The sequence below is a fragment of the Schistocerca nitens genome, chromosome 2 (genome assembly GCF_023898315.1).
Source record: "Schistocerca nitens isolate TAMUIC-IGC-003100 chromosome 2, iqSchNite1.1, whole genome shotgun sequence".
Lineage (NCBI taxonomy): Eukaryota > Metazoa > Arthropoda > Insecta > Orthoptera > Acrididae > Schistocerca > Schistocerca nitens.
This window is the reverse complement of record NC_064615.1, coordinates 828,032,343-828,047,746: the sequence shown is the minus strand read 5'-3', so window position 1 is coordinate 828,047,746 and position 15,404 is coordinate 828,032,343. Positions and strand designations below refer to the sequence as shown.

The 15,404-nt window shown below is 40.4% G+C and overlaps 1 protein-coding gene across 1 annotated transcript in view; it reads left to right on the top strand.

Moving 5' to 3' along the window:
- Positions 1 to 299: 299 nt before the first annotated feature.
- LOC126235364 (uncharacterized) overlaps positions 300 to 15,404 on the top strand; it is a gene marked incomplete at its 3' end in the record, with an annotated part of 1,261,863 nt that continues 1,246,758 nt past the window's right edge. The window contains exons 1-2 of the mRNA XM_049944087.1: positions 300 to 308; positions 364 to 569. Coding sequence (XP_049800044.1) covers positions 300 to 308; positions 364 to 569 — 215 coding nt within the window. The remainder of the gene's footprint in view (positions 309 to 363; positions 570 to 15,404) is intronic.

Here is a 15,404-nt window from a genome sequence, read left to right as displayed (position 1 = left end):
GGATGTGGTTTTTAGGCGGTTTTCCACATCCCGCTAGGTGAATACCGGGCTGATCCCCATGTTCTGCCTCAGTTACACGGCTCGCAGCCATCTGAACACATTCGCACTATTCCATGGATTACACTCGACGCAGACAGTTGGGGTGCACTAATTCCGTACTGGGGTTACGGGGTGGCGGCAGGCAGGGCATCTGGCTACCCATTGAACATTAACATGGGCAGATCCGATTAACGATGGCTGACCCTGCGTAACTGCGGGACAAGGCTCACGAGATAGAACAGAGAAACACCTGTCATATTATGTTTTGCGTTGTTCCTGACTGTACCGCACCTAATGTCACGTTGACGCTTTCTCTGTCCACAGGAGGCGCCACCGCCGCCGCCATGGCAGCCGGGCTCTGGGCCTGGACCGGGTCCGGGTCCGGGTCCGGGGGTGGGGGTGGCACCGGCGCCGCCCCCGGGGGCAGCGCACGGCAGCCCCTTAACGCCGCCCTCGGGCACCCGCCTCCAACTGCTCGTCGACGCCAGCCCTTCCAGGCTCTCACTGCAGTCCGGCAGCTTCCAGTGCAGGTCAGTGACTGTCCACTTCATTTCACATACTGAGACTGCAGAGGGCCACATTAAGAAGCTGAGCGAATGTACACAACGACACAGCGGTGCGAATACATGGTTTCAGGTCTACATTTACAGACAAAATTTTCTCGACTTAACAGCCGCGTCAAATAGTTCAATAATGGAGAGATTTCAGCCGAATGCTCCTAAGCCAAAGAGGTAACTTCATGATCATAACCGTGGCAGAATCTTCCTACACCTTGGTCAGGGGCCTGAAGCTGGCGTAGTAAAACGCTGAAACTAGTAGCCAAATAAAATAAGTTTGGAAACTAGACTGCTGAAAGGCATTTAATTTGATATCCTATATCGGACAGCCGACTCCCGCAACCATCTCTAAAACCATGCACATACATAAAGTGGCAACTGTCTCGTTATTACTGCTGCCGTTCTTACACAGCGGTGAAGACGTCTGGTGTTCATTCCAGCGCCATATATGTATTGTTTTCGTAGTACATTCACCACGCCCTCGTCCGCTAAGTAATGTAAAAGATTAGCCCGCTCCTAAAGAGGCGTACAATCGATTCAGTCTTCAGTCCTCCAGCATAAATTCGACAACCCATAAAGCCCGTGAAAAATGATACTGGCTTCAGAACACCAGAAGTATACAGTCTATCATGTTAATTTTTCCAGCTGTATATCGGACAAACTGTATGTACTATTGAACAACACCGTACATACAAATGTTTCACGTTATTAAATATTTATTCACTTTTTCAGTATTTCATTCTCCAAATAATTACCCCGCGGGAACTGCACTCTCAGGATGACAAACAAGAAACAAGTGACGCACGTACCGTACGAAGCACTAGACTGGTGCTGCTCTCACCGTTGTAGGAATTCGGTCATACGTAACACAGAACGCGTCTTGGAAGAGAGGACTTCACTTCAAATTTATTTCCAGAATTACGTATTTCAGTAATAATGATGTCGTGTGACGAGGGTCTCCCGTCGGGTAGACCGCTCGCCTGGTGCAAGTCTTTCGATTTGACGCCACTTCGGCGACTTGCGCGTCGTTGGGGATGAAGTGATGATGATTAGGACAACACAACACCCAGTCACTGAGCAGAGAAAATATCCGACCCAGCCAGCAATCGAACCCGGGCCCTTAGGATTGAGAGTATGTCGCGCTGACCCCGCAGCTACCGGGGACGGACACGTATTTCAATCATTTGCTGTATACCCATAACGTGTTCATGTGTAACTTGTTTCTTTCACCTGTTACGAGGGTGTGCTGGAAAGTAAACCTTTTGAGTTTTCTGTGAAAATTCTTAATGGTTTTCAGGGAAGAAAATTTTACGAATATTCCCCATCTTTATTCTTCGAGTCTACAAATTTATTTCTCAACATAGTTACTCTGGCGACGAACACATTTGTCCCAACGAGAAACCGGTTCCTTGATATCACCACTCTAAATACTTGACTTTGTTGATGCAGCCACAACCTCACCTTAGCTTGAAGCACCTCATAACTATCAAATGAGATCCTCTAAGGTGTTCTTTAAGTTGGGAACAGGTAAAAATCGGATGAGGCTAAGTCAGGACTGTATGGAGGATGAGCGACGACAGGGAACCCAAGGCTTTTGATTGCTGCAGATGTTGCAGCGCCTGCATGTGTCGTAGCATTGTCATGCTGAAGGAGAGGGCGCACCACGTGTGGATGAATTCTTCGAATTCGTGCTTCCAGTTTTCTGAGAGTCTCGCATTACGCTGACGTAGTTACGTTACACAGAGCCATATACGCGCTACAATTCAGATCCCTCTAGCAACAGAGAATTGCAGCTTACGTCAGCGGAGTGGAAAATTCGACATGTAATACCTCAACAAAAACTGAGAACAGAATAAAAAATTCAGAAGCATAACTTTTCAGCACGCTCTCGTGTTAAAAATGGCACTCACTATTTCTGAACACCACAGATCTCCTCCCGTTACGCCATAGCAGAACGGAGCGGAGTGATGCTGTCAGTTGTAAAGAAAATGAATTTATGTAACATAAACATTCATCATTGGGTAACCACCGATTTGTGCTTCTGTCAGTGTAAAGCATTTACTTCGAAATGACTACACACGCTCTGGTCCATGTCTTTGGTGTCTATGGCAAACATTGAAATGTGCATGAGCTAGTAATTGTAAGTCTTGATAACAGTATATCATTTAATTCACGATATCACTCGTTTCAGTTCTCTGCCATCGTGGGATCTGTTAAAACAATACTGAAAAATGCTGGTAGAACATGGCTAAAGGCCAATTCGGCAGAAAAAGTCTGCCACTAAGTTCTTCAAATGTGTGTGAAGTCTTATGGAACTTAACTGCTATGGTCATCAGTACCTAAGCTTACACATTACTTAACCTAAATTATCCTAAGAACGAACACACACACACTCATGCCCGAGGGAGAACTCGAACCCCCGCCGGGACCAGCTGCACAGTCCATGACTGCAGCGCCTAAGACCGCTCGGCTAATCCCTCGCGGCTGCCACTAAGTATGAAGGATGACGGCCACTATATGCCGGTAGTAGTATTCTGATACAAGTATCAACATCAAATGCTTTGTATACCCACGTACAGTGATGGCCCGAAAATATCCTAATACGAATGCGAGCTATGGGCGCTAGTTGACGCTATTGATGAGGTAACGTAAGTGTCCAGCATCCCCGATTGATTTGAAATGTGACATTCATGACATATCATAGCTCCCAACTCTCTGGCGCTAGTCAAAAGGTATTAATGTGTTTGCGTTTATGACGACTCAAACCGCGCCTCTCCCCCATCATTACCCAACAAGTTCCCTCCCCTTATCTATGAAGTCACACATCAAGATGGATTTATTTAGCTTAGCCAATCAAGAGATTTTAATTATCACATTGAACACATGAAGTCATAGATAACACTGGTGGGAAATTTAAAAATACTATATGGTCGTGGCGAAAACTTTCAAAGCCAAGAGACGATGATGGAAAATTTACTAAAGCAAAACGGTGGTGGTATCAAATCTGAAAAATTTCAAAATTGTGGTGACAAGAAAATTATAAAAATCTTTTTGTCATCTCTTAAGAATGAAGCAGCCAATCACAGTGCAATATCTCTACCAGACATTAAATCGAAGCAAGTAGGCCAGTGGTGGAAAATTAAAAAGAGCTAGTATCCCTTACAAAGAAACTGCTAATCACAGCAGAGAATATTACCGACCATTAAAATTTATCAGCGAGTCCCAGTGTTCCCCATACCAGCCATCTCGACTGTGGTCTAAAGTATTTGAACAATCTGAATTTTTCGCATCATCTTAAAAAAAATATTTACACACACACAAACACAAACAATGCTTATGTCAATGTGGAATGTGATCATGTGTTTAAACTATTCTGGAAAAATCATGTTTAGCTAAAGTAATATGTCAACTACTGGAGAGTGCAGTTAATGTTTAAAAATGAGCAGTCGAGATCGAAATAATAATCCTCTATTAACCACTTTCGCTTATCTACAAGCCATCTTCTAACAATTTTTTGGCCGCCTATGCCTAGTGGTGACGGCCCCTCGGATTTATCGTGATACCACGATCGTACCACGAAAACTCTGACGACCCGCCAGCAACAGCCGAAGGGGGCCAAAAAATACTTAGAAGATGGCTTGTAGAAACAGGTCAATAGAGGAATATTATTTCGATCTCAGCTGTTTATTTTTAAATATAAACTCAGATCACTGCTCTCCGTGGACTATGTTATCAAAATTTATGATGCTGTTGATGTGTAGTCTCCGTTTTTTCCTATGGACGTGATTTTAAACCCAAAGATTTATACGCAAAGATGGTATGTCCTTGCCTTAATTGTCTGTAAATACGTTTAGATATTATCATTCCGATCTGAGACTATGTTATTGGTAGTACAAAGAACAAAATTTCATTATCTGTCATTTTCCAGTATCTCTTCACCTAATAAAGCATCCTTTTACAGGGGATGAAGACAGTTCATCATGTTCTACACTAGTAAAATGTAATTCATGATATTGACTCGCTATAATTGACTGTTTTGTTCCATTGTGTCTTCAGAATCTGCGGTAGCAGCAAGAAACTGTTCTAAAATAATGTGTTTCGACAGTACCGGTAACCTATTATAGCAATTACTTACTTTCGTAATAGACGAGTGGAGATTCATGATTCATGAAATACGAAATGTTAACATTCAAAACATAGCCAAATATCATGGAGGAACAAGGGAGACATAAAATATATCCAAAGGCTATGGTGGGACAGAGATGAAAGGTCAATAACTCGAAAATACAATCTCTGTCACTGAAATGAAATTATTTACCAAAATCAATAACGATTTTGAGTGCAAAACACATACAGGTTGCTTACCATGATGTGCAAGTATAACTACAAATCTCTGATCATGAATGTAAATCAGAACTTTACACCAAATAAAATCGTATTATTCCTCAAAATATGTCATACATTAAGCAAAAAATACAAATGGAATGTTCTGTAACATTTAAAAATATACAACTGAATTGCATATGGACACTTCTGATAATCCTTTTTGGCGGCACTTGCGAATGTTCATACTCCGGTTTTTGCAACACACTTTGGAGCACAATGGACCCTAAAATTAAATATTTCTACAGCTAAATTGTCTGTATTAAGTGTTAAAATACATGCAGTTTTCCTACAGCACACTGAAATAAAATGTAGGTTAGTCGAAAAGGGCAGTTCGATCTTGGTACCACGCAAGGGAGAGGCGATCATCAGAAAAAAATATGAATAATCAACGAAAGGATACGGAATGCCAGAAATCTGAACATGATAGGGAACATAGAAAAAATGAAAAGAAACTGCTGCAGCTTAGTCTAGATATAATGGAGATCACTTAAGCAAAATGGAAAGAAGACAAAGATCAATGGTCACCTGAGTTCAAGGTAATTTCAACAGCGGCTGAAACTGGTATAACGAGTGTAAGACTCGGTACGAATAGAAAGGTAAGGCAGAGAGGGATCTATTGTGAAAAATTCAGTGATGGGGTTGTTCTCATCAGAATCGACAGCAAACCAAATCGGGCAACGATAGTTTAGGTGTAAATGCTGACATCTCACGCAGAATACGAAGAGACAGGTAAAGTATATGAGGATATTGACCGGGTAATTCAGTACAGAAAGGGAGATGAAAATCGGATAGTCATGGGGGACTGGAACGCAGCTTTAGGGGAAGGAGTAGAACGAAGGATTACGGAAGAGTATCGGCTTGGTAGTAGAAAAGGGAGAGGAGGAAAACTACTTGAGTTCTGCATCAGACTTCAGCTAGTAATATCGAAAACGGTGTTTAAGACTCACAGGAGGAGAAGGAGGAGCTATACTTGGAATAGGCCGTGAGGTACTAGAAGATTTCAGTTACATTACATCAAGGTCAGGCAGAGATTCCGAAATCAAATATTGGACTGTAAGGTGTACCCAGGAGCAGATATAGACTCAGATCCCAATTTAGAAATGCTAAAGAGTAGGATGAAGTTTAAGAGACCAGTCAGGAAGAATCGTTGTCCAGAGAAGTGACCTCAAATTGGCAGTCACAGTAGTTGTAAAGGAAAAAAATATGTACAAGGAAGATAACTGTAAGCATACTATGGGTAAAAGATGAAATACCTTAGTTGACATAAGATGGAAATACAAAATGTCTAGGATAATTCAGGAATACAGAAATACATGTCACTTGGGACGAAATAAACAGGAATTGCAGGGAAGCTAAGGCGAAATGTTTACATGGAAAATGTGAATAAATCTAAAAAGAAATGATTCTCCGCAACAACTGACTCAGCACATACGAAACTCAAAACAACGTTTGGTGCTATTAAAAGCAAGTGCTGTAACATTATAGTTCAATTGGATTCCAGTTCTAAATACTGAGGAGAGAGTGGATAGGTGGAAAGAGTGCATTGAAGGTCTCTATGGAGGAGTTGCCCAATGACGTGATAGAAGAAAAAACGTTAGTTGACAGGGATGAAAAACGGGATGTAGTATTAGAATCAGAGATTAAAAGTGTTCCGGAAGACTTAAGACCAAATAAGACAGAACGGATAGATAACAGTGATCGTAGTTTCTAAAATCATTGGGGGAAGTAGCAGCTAAACAACTATTCACCTTTGTGTGAAGAATGCATGAGACTGACGACTCTACCATTTATTTGGAAAAAAGTCATCCACACCATTCCAAAAATTACAAGAGCCGACAAGCACGAAAGTAACAGACGAATAATATACAGAAGAATGGAAAAGGAAATGAAAAATCTGTCATATGATGATTGCTTTAGTTTTGGGAAAGGTAAAGGAAGCAGAGAGGCAGCTCTGATGTTGCTATTGATAAAGGAAGGAAGACTGAAGAAAGAGCAAGACTTATTCGTAAGATTTGTCGACCTGGAAAAAAATGTTCGACAGTGTCAATTGGTGCAAAATGTTAGAAATTCTGAGTAAAATAAAGGTACGCCCTAGGGAAAGAGGGGTAGTAAACAATATGTACGAGAACCAAAAAGGAACAGTAAGAGCCGAAGACCAAGAAGAAAGTTCTCGGATTAAAAAAGTGTGTAAGACAGGGATTTAATCTTTTGATTCTACTGTCAATTTACACATCAAAGAAGCAACGATGGAAATAGAAAGGTTCGAGAGTGGAATTAAAATTCAAGACGAAGGGATTTCAATGATATGATTCCTTGATGGCATTGCTATCCGCAGTGAAGGTGAAGAAGAATTACAGAATCTCTTAAACCTAATGAACAGTCTGATGAGTACAGAATATTGATTGAGAGTAAATCGAAGAAAGAAGAAAGTAATCGGAAGTAGCAGAAATGAGAACAACGAGATACCTTACACCAAGATTGGTACGAGCAATTGAAGTTAGTATAAAAACGCAAGTCTTAATTAGAGAAAGATATTTCTGAGAATGTACCTTTTGACCACAGCTTCTATGGTAGTGGAACCTGGACTGTGGGAAAACGGAAACCGAAGAGAATCGAAACATTTTATACGTGGTGCCACTACTGAATATTGAAAATTAGGTTGACTGATAAGGTGTGAGGAGGTTCTCCACAGAATCAGCGAGGAAAGCAATATATGGCAAACACTGTCAAGAGCAAGGAGCTGAATGTTAGTCATTTGTCAAGACATCAGGGAATAGCTGCCATGGTACTAGAGGGAGCTGTAGAGGGTAAAAACATTAGAGGAAGAAAGAGATTGGAATATATCCAGTACATAATTGAGAACGCAGGTTGCAAGAGCTACTCTGAGGTGAAGAAGTTGGCAAAGGAGAGAAATTCGTGACAGGCTGCATCAAACCAATCAGATGACCATTGACGCGAAAACAAACGCTTCTAATTCATCAAAATACACAAAAATTGCTTGTATAACATTGTAAAGAACAAATGAGTAATTCTGCTGATCTGATAGTTAAAAGTGGAATTGTCGGCTAGATTTACCAATAAGAATCTTTAAGCTGAATGTTATTTCTCGCTGTGTACATGTGACTCCTTGTTTTGTTCACTATTGCTGACAATGTATCTCGATGCCCAAAGATGTATGTAAACAAGTCTATGCTCCCTGATGATGGAGGTTGATGCCGCAATTTCTGCTTTCACTGATTTTGCTAAGATGGCGTGGCACACAAAAATGGTTAATGGCACTCTTTGTTGACAAACTGGCTTCAATAAAATAACTTTCCTTAAAAGTATGAACAAATTAGGGGTGGTGTATGGAAGAATATTCAGATGAGACTAATATAGAAATGAACACGATGATTTATTGAGGAAAAAATAATTTAAATTTATTATGCCCATCACAAACGTATTGTTTAGCAGTTCATCGCTCTCACTGTAATTCACTACGAAGCCTCATTCCTACATCATTTAAAGCTCATACCTCAGTTCCTCTACGTTCATAAATAGCTTGCAGAATTTAAACTTCTTCAGTCACTTGGGATCCACATCTATACATCTTTTCAGTAGCTGTAAGGCGCTGAATCGCTGAAATCCTCATTTACATGCATTTTGTCTCCAGAAAATCTCGCACCAAGCCTCTCTTTCGACCTTAACTTGGCCACATATTTCACGGCAGTGAAATAAATACGAAACAGAAAATTTACGAGCGTAGCTCTCAACTCGCTTCGAAATAAAAAGTGTAGTGTCTCATCGTTAACTCTCAAGAGACTTGTTAAAACAAAGTTGTAAAGTTATCAGGAGCGAAGTTAGCACAAGGAAATCCGAGAAAGTAACGCTTAGCTTCCTCAAATGCGGACACGCGATAACGTGAAATTTAATCTCGTAAATCCGTTGACTTTCTTTTGTGATTCTGAGCATGAGCTAAGAGAATAAATGGCTAACGGTATTCCGCTTACTTACTTTCACTTCTGAGTGCTTGAGTATCCATCATTTTGTAAGGTGAGATTCGTACTACTCAGCCCATTAACATCACAGCAGTTATGTTTGTATTTTCGTTTCCTATCATTCTGAGTTGTTGTACAGTTTCATATAAAATCTTAATTTCCTGATTTTATTATACTCTCTTTTTTTTCCTGTCACGAACAATTCGCCACTGATACAACAACGACAATTCTATGAAAAAAATATCGTTAGCATAATTTGTCCAGGTAAACTTGTTACGATTTTGTACAGTCTACTCGTATGTTATAACCCACGTACAAACGACACCGCTTACTGAGTGTTTCTGCAACTCATTTTTGAGGATTACTCGAGCGCTTGGGATCCGATACAGATTGATTTTACGAACACATAGAAGCACTTCAGAGGCTACCAGTTAGTTATGTTACCAATGGACTTGCTCAGTATGAGAGAAAATCTCCCTGATGTGAGAACTCTTGGAAGAAATAAGATGCTCTTTTTGCGAAACGTTGTTGATGAAGTTCACGAAAATGTCGTTCGAAAAAGACTACAGTACGATTTTTCCCTCCAGTATACATATCAAACAGCGACCGTAAAGGACAACAAATAGAGATCTGAGCCGTTTTAGAGGTACATCAACGTTCATTTTGTAAGTACAACGGAAACGAGCAAGACTTGTCGAATATTATAGTTGTAGATGGAGATAACGTTGTGTATTCATGGCTCACTACAAATCCAGTAAGACCGTAAAATGAATAAAGGCTGATGTGTGATAGTGGGGCAAGCTTTTATAGATCATAAAGAACCACAAACTTAACAAAAAACACGAATATATTCTGGAAATAGCCACTAAAAGTATTATTAGCTCTAAAGTAATTTACAGCAGGTAGAAAGAAGTAATAACGTACATCAGAAAGCAAGCAGGACGGAGGACAAAGCCGTTCACATATAGATACGACGCGAGGCGATGCCCTCCCTGGAGAAACATTGTTGGTCATCTCGCCGGACGATACTCTTCATCGGCTCCAGTTTGTCATCACAGGTTATTGCTTTCGTCCAGCTATGTCAGTTTCTCGTATTTAACTTTTTGCAGACGAAACAATATTGAAAGAAACTTCGTTTGTCTTTCTTACGATTATATGTGTCTGCCGAAAGATAGCGCTTCTACGTTTCTTACGTAGTTTATATAGCTGATACGTCTCAAATACTCATTCTCTTCCTTTTAGTACCTCTCTGATTCTTATCACTTACGTGATTTTTCTATTTTCTACGAGAATACACTCCATGTAATTTAACATTTGTAAAAAATATTGTAATCAACATTGCTCTTTTTTACTTGGATACTCGCTCCCGTAATACATTAATGTCTCAGCTAAAGTTACGGTATTTGAACTTCCCTTGGGAAATAAGACAGTCTCTACGTAGGACGTCATGGTGCGCATCACGATGCTGTGGTTCCACTCGGTTCGTACTTTATACACTAGTTTTTCATACAGATGTGAGTGCATTTATAGGCTACAAGTCAATACTGCACTATTAAGCTCCTGAATTTTTTTATGTCCTTTCTGTCTCCATTGAAACAACTTGGAGTTGATAAAAATTTTCTTCTTTCATCAGATATATGCCCGCTTTGAAATTCTGTATTGTTACAAAAGTCATGACCAAATGTTTTATCCTGTTTCCCTGTATCGAATTACTTTATCTCTTTCTTACTGCAGTGGATCAAGTTTATTCCTGGAGTCTTCATTAGAACTTTTAAAAAAGAAACGAAATGTAGCCCTTCCACATTCGCACTAGCATGGTGACCAGCAAAACAAGTTCTACTGTCACCTTTGCGAAACGGGTTAGTATGCTAATTTAGGATACACGGGATGTAGGTCTGTGGTGTCCATATGTTTGGGTGCGATCAACAACTAATACGGTCCTATCTAGGAAACAGTAGACAGAAAACGACTGAAGGGAAGCAGTTTTAAGGGCAGATGGTAGAAGGTAATGGCCATGGAAAAAAAAGACCCTCAGCGACAGTCTGGACGGGTAGCAGGGCTATTGGTCGCTTTTTGCCGGCAGCGACATCTTCTGTGTTGTTTGTGTGATTAAATTACCATGACATAGGTTGTTAATTTTAGCTAAGATGAAGTGTTTTGAGCGGTTATGCTTCCGCCTGTGGTTGTGATCGGACCTTCACAGATAAAGGTTAAGGGGGCTTTCAGAGCGTTTCGAATTACAATACATTTGTGGTGAGGTTTATGAGCGCCTCCACGAGAGTACATTTGTGTCTTGGAGCATCGCTTCATTAGGTGAATTACACTAGATAGGTACACTGAAAATACCGAGTACGTTATCGAAATTACCCTTTTAAATAGATACAGTTACGCGAATACACACCATGGCAGGGATACGTGTTGGTATCTGGGAAATGATGTCCCATAAGTAAAATATCTCCAGTATCCCTGATTCCAACCAAGGTTTATGGGAAGTTCCCTTGGTTATAATGTTACTCCTTAACTTGTTATTATCTCGCAACTAATACCGACTGGGAGCCCGTCTGCTCTATTTACAGCCTGCTGCGGTTTGAGTGTAAGCCCCCTAGCTCTGCAATGGCCTGTATCTTCGGCAGTCTACTTTCGATTAGGCTATGAAGTAAATAGTAAAAGGCGAATGGTAAACAAATTCCTCTCGACCATTTGTTGAGCAGATGAAAATTAGCTGAAATGAACTGGGAGTTCAATAAAAATCTACCTATCGTACTTGGACAGAGAAAATGGAAAAAAATGCTCTACTTTCAATTATGGCCTTTTCAATAATTAAGAAGCGAATTTCGAAACAGGTAACCTCTCTCCATTTGGTAATTATATCCCTATCTAGGTGCACTTGAAACATCACCAATAGGCGTCGCTAGACGTGCACTGTTTTTACGTGTGGCAAGACATGGCCGAAAATCTGACTCACACGAGAAGCTAGCGACCAGAGCTTTGGCTACATAGGAGCCGACACTCTCAGACTCGGCAATCGTCGGAAAAGAGAGGCAAGGAAGTCAGCCGGCTAGCAGTAGGGCAACATGAGAATTGGAGTGTTACTGCCAGGTAGGTAATTGCACTTGGGGGTGCAGTATGCTGGAGGTATGAGGTGGACTCAGAGGCTTAAAACTCACCGTCGTTGAGTACCTCCTCCCCAGCGAGCGTGTGGTGCAGAACGCTCTCCTATGCTCCATTCGTCTCCCTTCCTTCTACTTCCAGTTTCCTGATGCTTCTTCCTACATAAATTGATCCAGATGTCTCTGGATCACGTTGTAATGTAGAACACTACTACAGTGCACTGCTTGTTGACTGACTTACACTGACTTTTTCCGTTCCTGCAACTGCCTATTTCTGAAGGGGCAGCCCCATTTGGCGCTATAGTCACGCAGATATCACGCCATGTAAAGTCAGACTTCTGCGCACTACTGGGAGACCTTTGACAACACACTCCCTCTCTTTCATTCATATCCACTAAGAACTTATGTTACTTCACCTATTTTGTCTTAAAGTTCTATAGAGCAGTGTATTCATTGTTTTGACTGCTGGTTGAGTACTGGCGTATAAGTTTATGAGCGGCGTCAAGTCATACAATTTTATTGCGCATCAGTTTCGTGAGCATCTAAAATTTCGTGCAGTTCCAATAAATCGGAAAAGATACAATCTTTCTCGTGGACTCTAACGCAGAGTAGCTACACGTTTGGACTTCCAAATATTTTGATAGCCAGCGTGGCGAACTGTAGCTTTCGAGGAGAAGCGTTTGCACACGTAAAATTTCACTTCATTTTTTGTGGTGGACATTAACTCCAAACAGGATGTAGTTTGGACTTCTGAATAATGCGAAAGTTAGTCTAAAGAACTTTAGCATTGATCAGTAACGTTTGTGTTGCGTACTTAGCACTTGTAGTAGCTAGTAACCCTGTATCTTTCGTGTTGATTTCACTAGCATAAACGCTTAACAAACATTTTTATTTCCAAATGTTAATCTTCTAGTGTGTACAATATTCTTATTACACGCCATTGAACATAATTTTGACAGCAGTTAACAGTCATTAAGAAGTTAGCAGAACCATTTATTGGGTGATGTGACAGCCTGGTGACCATAAACTAGACACCAGCGTAGTGTGCGAACGTTAACTCAGTCACGCACTCGAAGTCTTTTGACTTGCCAGAACACTCAAAAGGATTTCAGGGAGGCAAGTGTGTCGCACACTGAAAAACAAACAGATGGATCTGTAATGTAAATGGTATAAGTACAGTACACTAATCTTGAAATAAAATATGGTAAAAGTTCACTATAAAATTAATTTGTAGCATAAATATGAAACATCAAGTGCAAGTAACTACGCCACCTAAATGTATGAATAACTATGCCACCTTCTCCTGACCGCTTGCACTTATATATAGTAAACGTTTGTTCACACAGGCCTTGCAAAATATTTTAGTTGCAATAGGGTCCATAGCCACCACAATTTGTGTCTGTCACTGGTCGGATTAAAACAACCCTTTACTTTGTATTCATCACCAGTGTACGGTTTTGGCGGCGTGGCAATCAAATGACCATACTTGGATTACAGTTCAACTCCCGAAATTTTGAAACAGATAGGGGTTGGCCTGATTTTACAGTTCAAGACATGGTACCAAGAAATCTAGCTCTTTTTCCCAGCCGTCTCAGCAGATTAGAAGTGGCAGCTAGTTCTCTCACCTTTTATAGCCCATTTATCAAATATCATACTGGGCACTTTCCAAGTCTACATCTATACTTCTCGAGCCGTCTTGAGGTTTGTGGTGCAGGAAACCTTTGGCACCACTTTTCTGTCCCTCTTTCCTGTTCATTACTCGACTGGTGTGAGGGAAGAACTACTGTAGGAGCTCCAGTTTCTTTGATTTAACAATCGCGTCTTGGTCACTTCACAAGAAATAGAAGAGGAGGTAAAATTTTGTAAGCCTCGTCTTGGAACTTACTCTACTGGAATTTTATCAGAAATCTTCTAAATCGTGCGCAACATCACTTTTGTAATATTTTCCACTCGGGTGTGATGAGTATCTTCTTAGTTGTCTCATTTTTACGAAACGAACCGTAACGTAAGGCACCATTCTTATTAGGTCTTCTGTATTTCCATTATTAATCCCTCCTTTCCTGACATTTTCCTAAGCGGTTTCAGTTCTGGAATATTCGCAGTGTGCTTCATTGTAAGTCAAGTAAGCTTCAGTTCAGCTGTGTATTTCGTAACCGTCGCAAATGGAGCAGATTCCTTGTAGAACTTCGCCAACTTTGAATAATTTTCCATTCGAGATTAAGTGTCCAAAGCTAAGAATTTCCTGAGAACATCGCCGCCAAGTTTACTCATTCAAACTAAATTCACTCATCTGCTTTAAATCTTTCACTACCACTGGGGCGTGTATGAAACTCTATACATTACCAGACAATCAATGAAAATTTTGCTGCATATTATTGCCATGTACCATGTGTCAACCTGCTAACATTTTCTCACACCGCACCATAAGTAGGTCACATGAGACACTCAGATTTGCATATACCGATAAAGAGCTTGTCATTTATAATAATCTACCGAAATATCAAATATCTGTGATCATAATATACCATCCGATTACTTCTGTAAAAACATATAAACGATGATCATTCATTTCATTACATACAAGGTGTCCCATGAGGAATATTCAGCATTAAGTGATAAAACCGGAACGATCATTCGAACCAAAAAAGTATAGTAAACATTGTTTCCAAAATGCATATCTTAAGAGGTATGAGTATTTCTTTATCTTCGATAGTATAAAACAAATCTCTTCTCCTGCAGTCTCTTTGGTTTCCATACCTCGACAGGTGATAGTATGGACCACACAAGAAAAAATTGTCCAGTGAACATAAGCTCTAAAATTCATATGTTAAAAGATTTTAGTACTTGTTCAGTAGAAGGGATACTTTTCACAGTAGCGATGATGATGTTGTACTAATAGCTCTTTAGGGAGCCCATGCTTATTGGACGTTTTTTCCTTGGTTTGGTCCGTACTGCCATACACCTATCAACATATGGAAAGCAAAGAGCTCGTGGTAGAAGAGTTTAGTTTCACAGTATCGAAGACGTGCTCATAGTTCTTAAGCTGCGCATTTTAGAGCTCATGTTTAGTAGACTTTTTTGGCTTCGACTAATCGTTTGTCATATCCCTAAAAATTGACTATTCTCCCTGGCTCACTTTGTGTAGGTCTCAAGTCAAAATGCAAGTGACACGCGTAAGTCCAACCTCTCCGACCGCTGCAAAACGAAACGACGAAAAATATGTGTTCTTAATTTTTCCATTCTCCTACTTCTCACGACGATATTAAAGTAACTATACATTTATGTCTTGCACTTCGAAAATAAGTTGGTAGTGAAAGTGTTAAAGAAACCTTAGA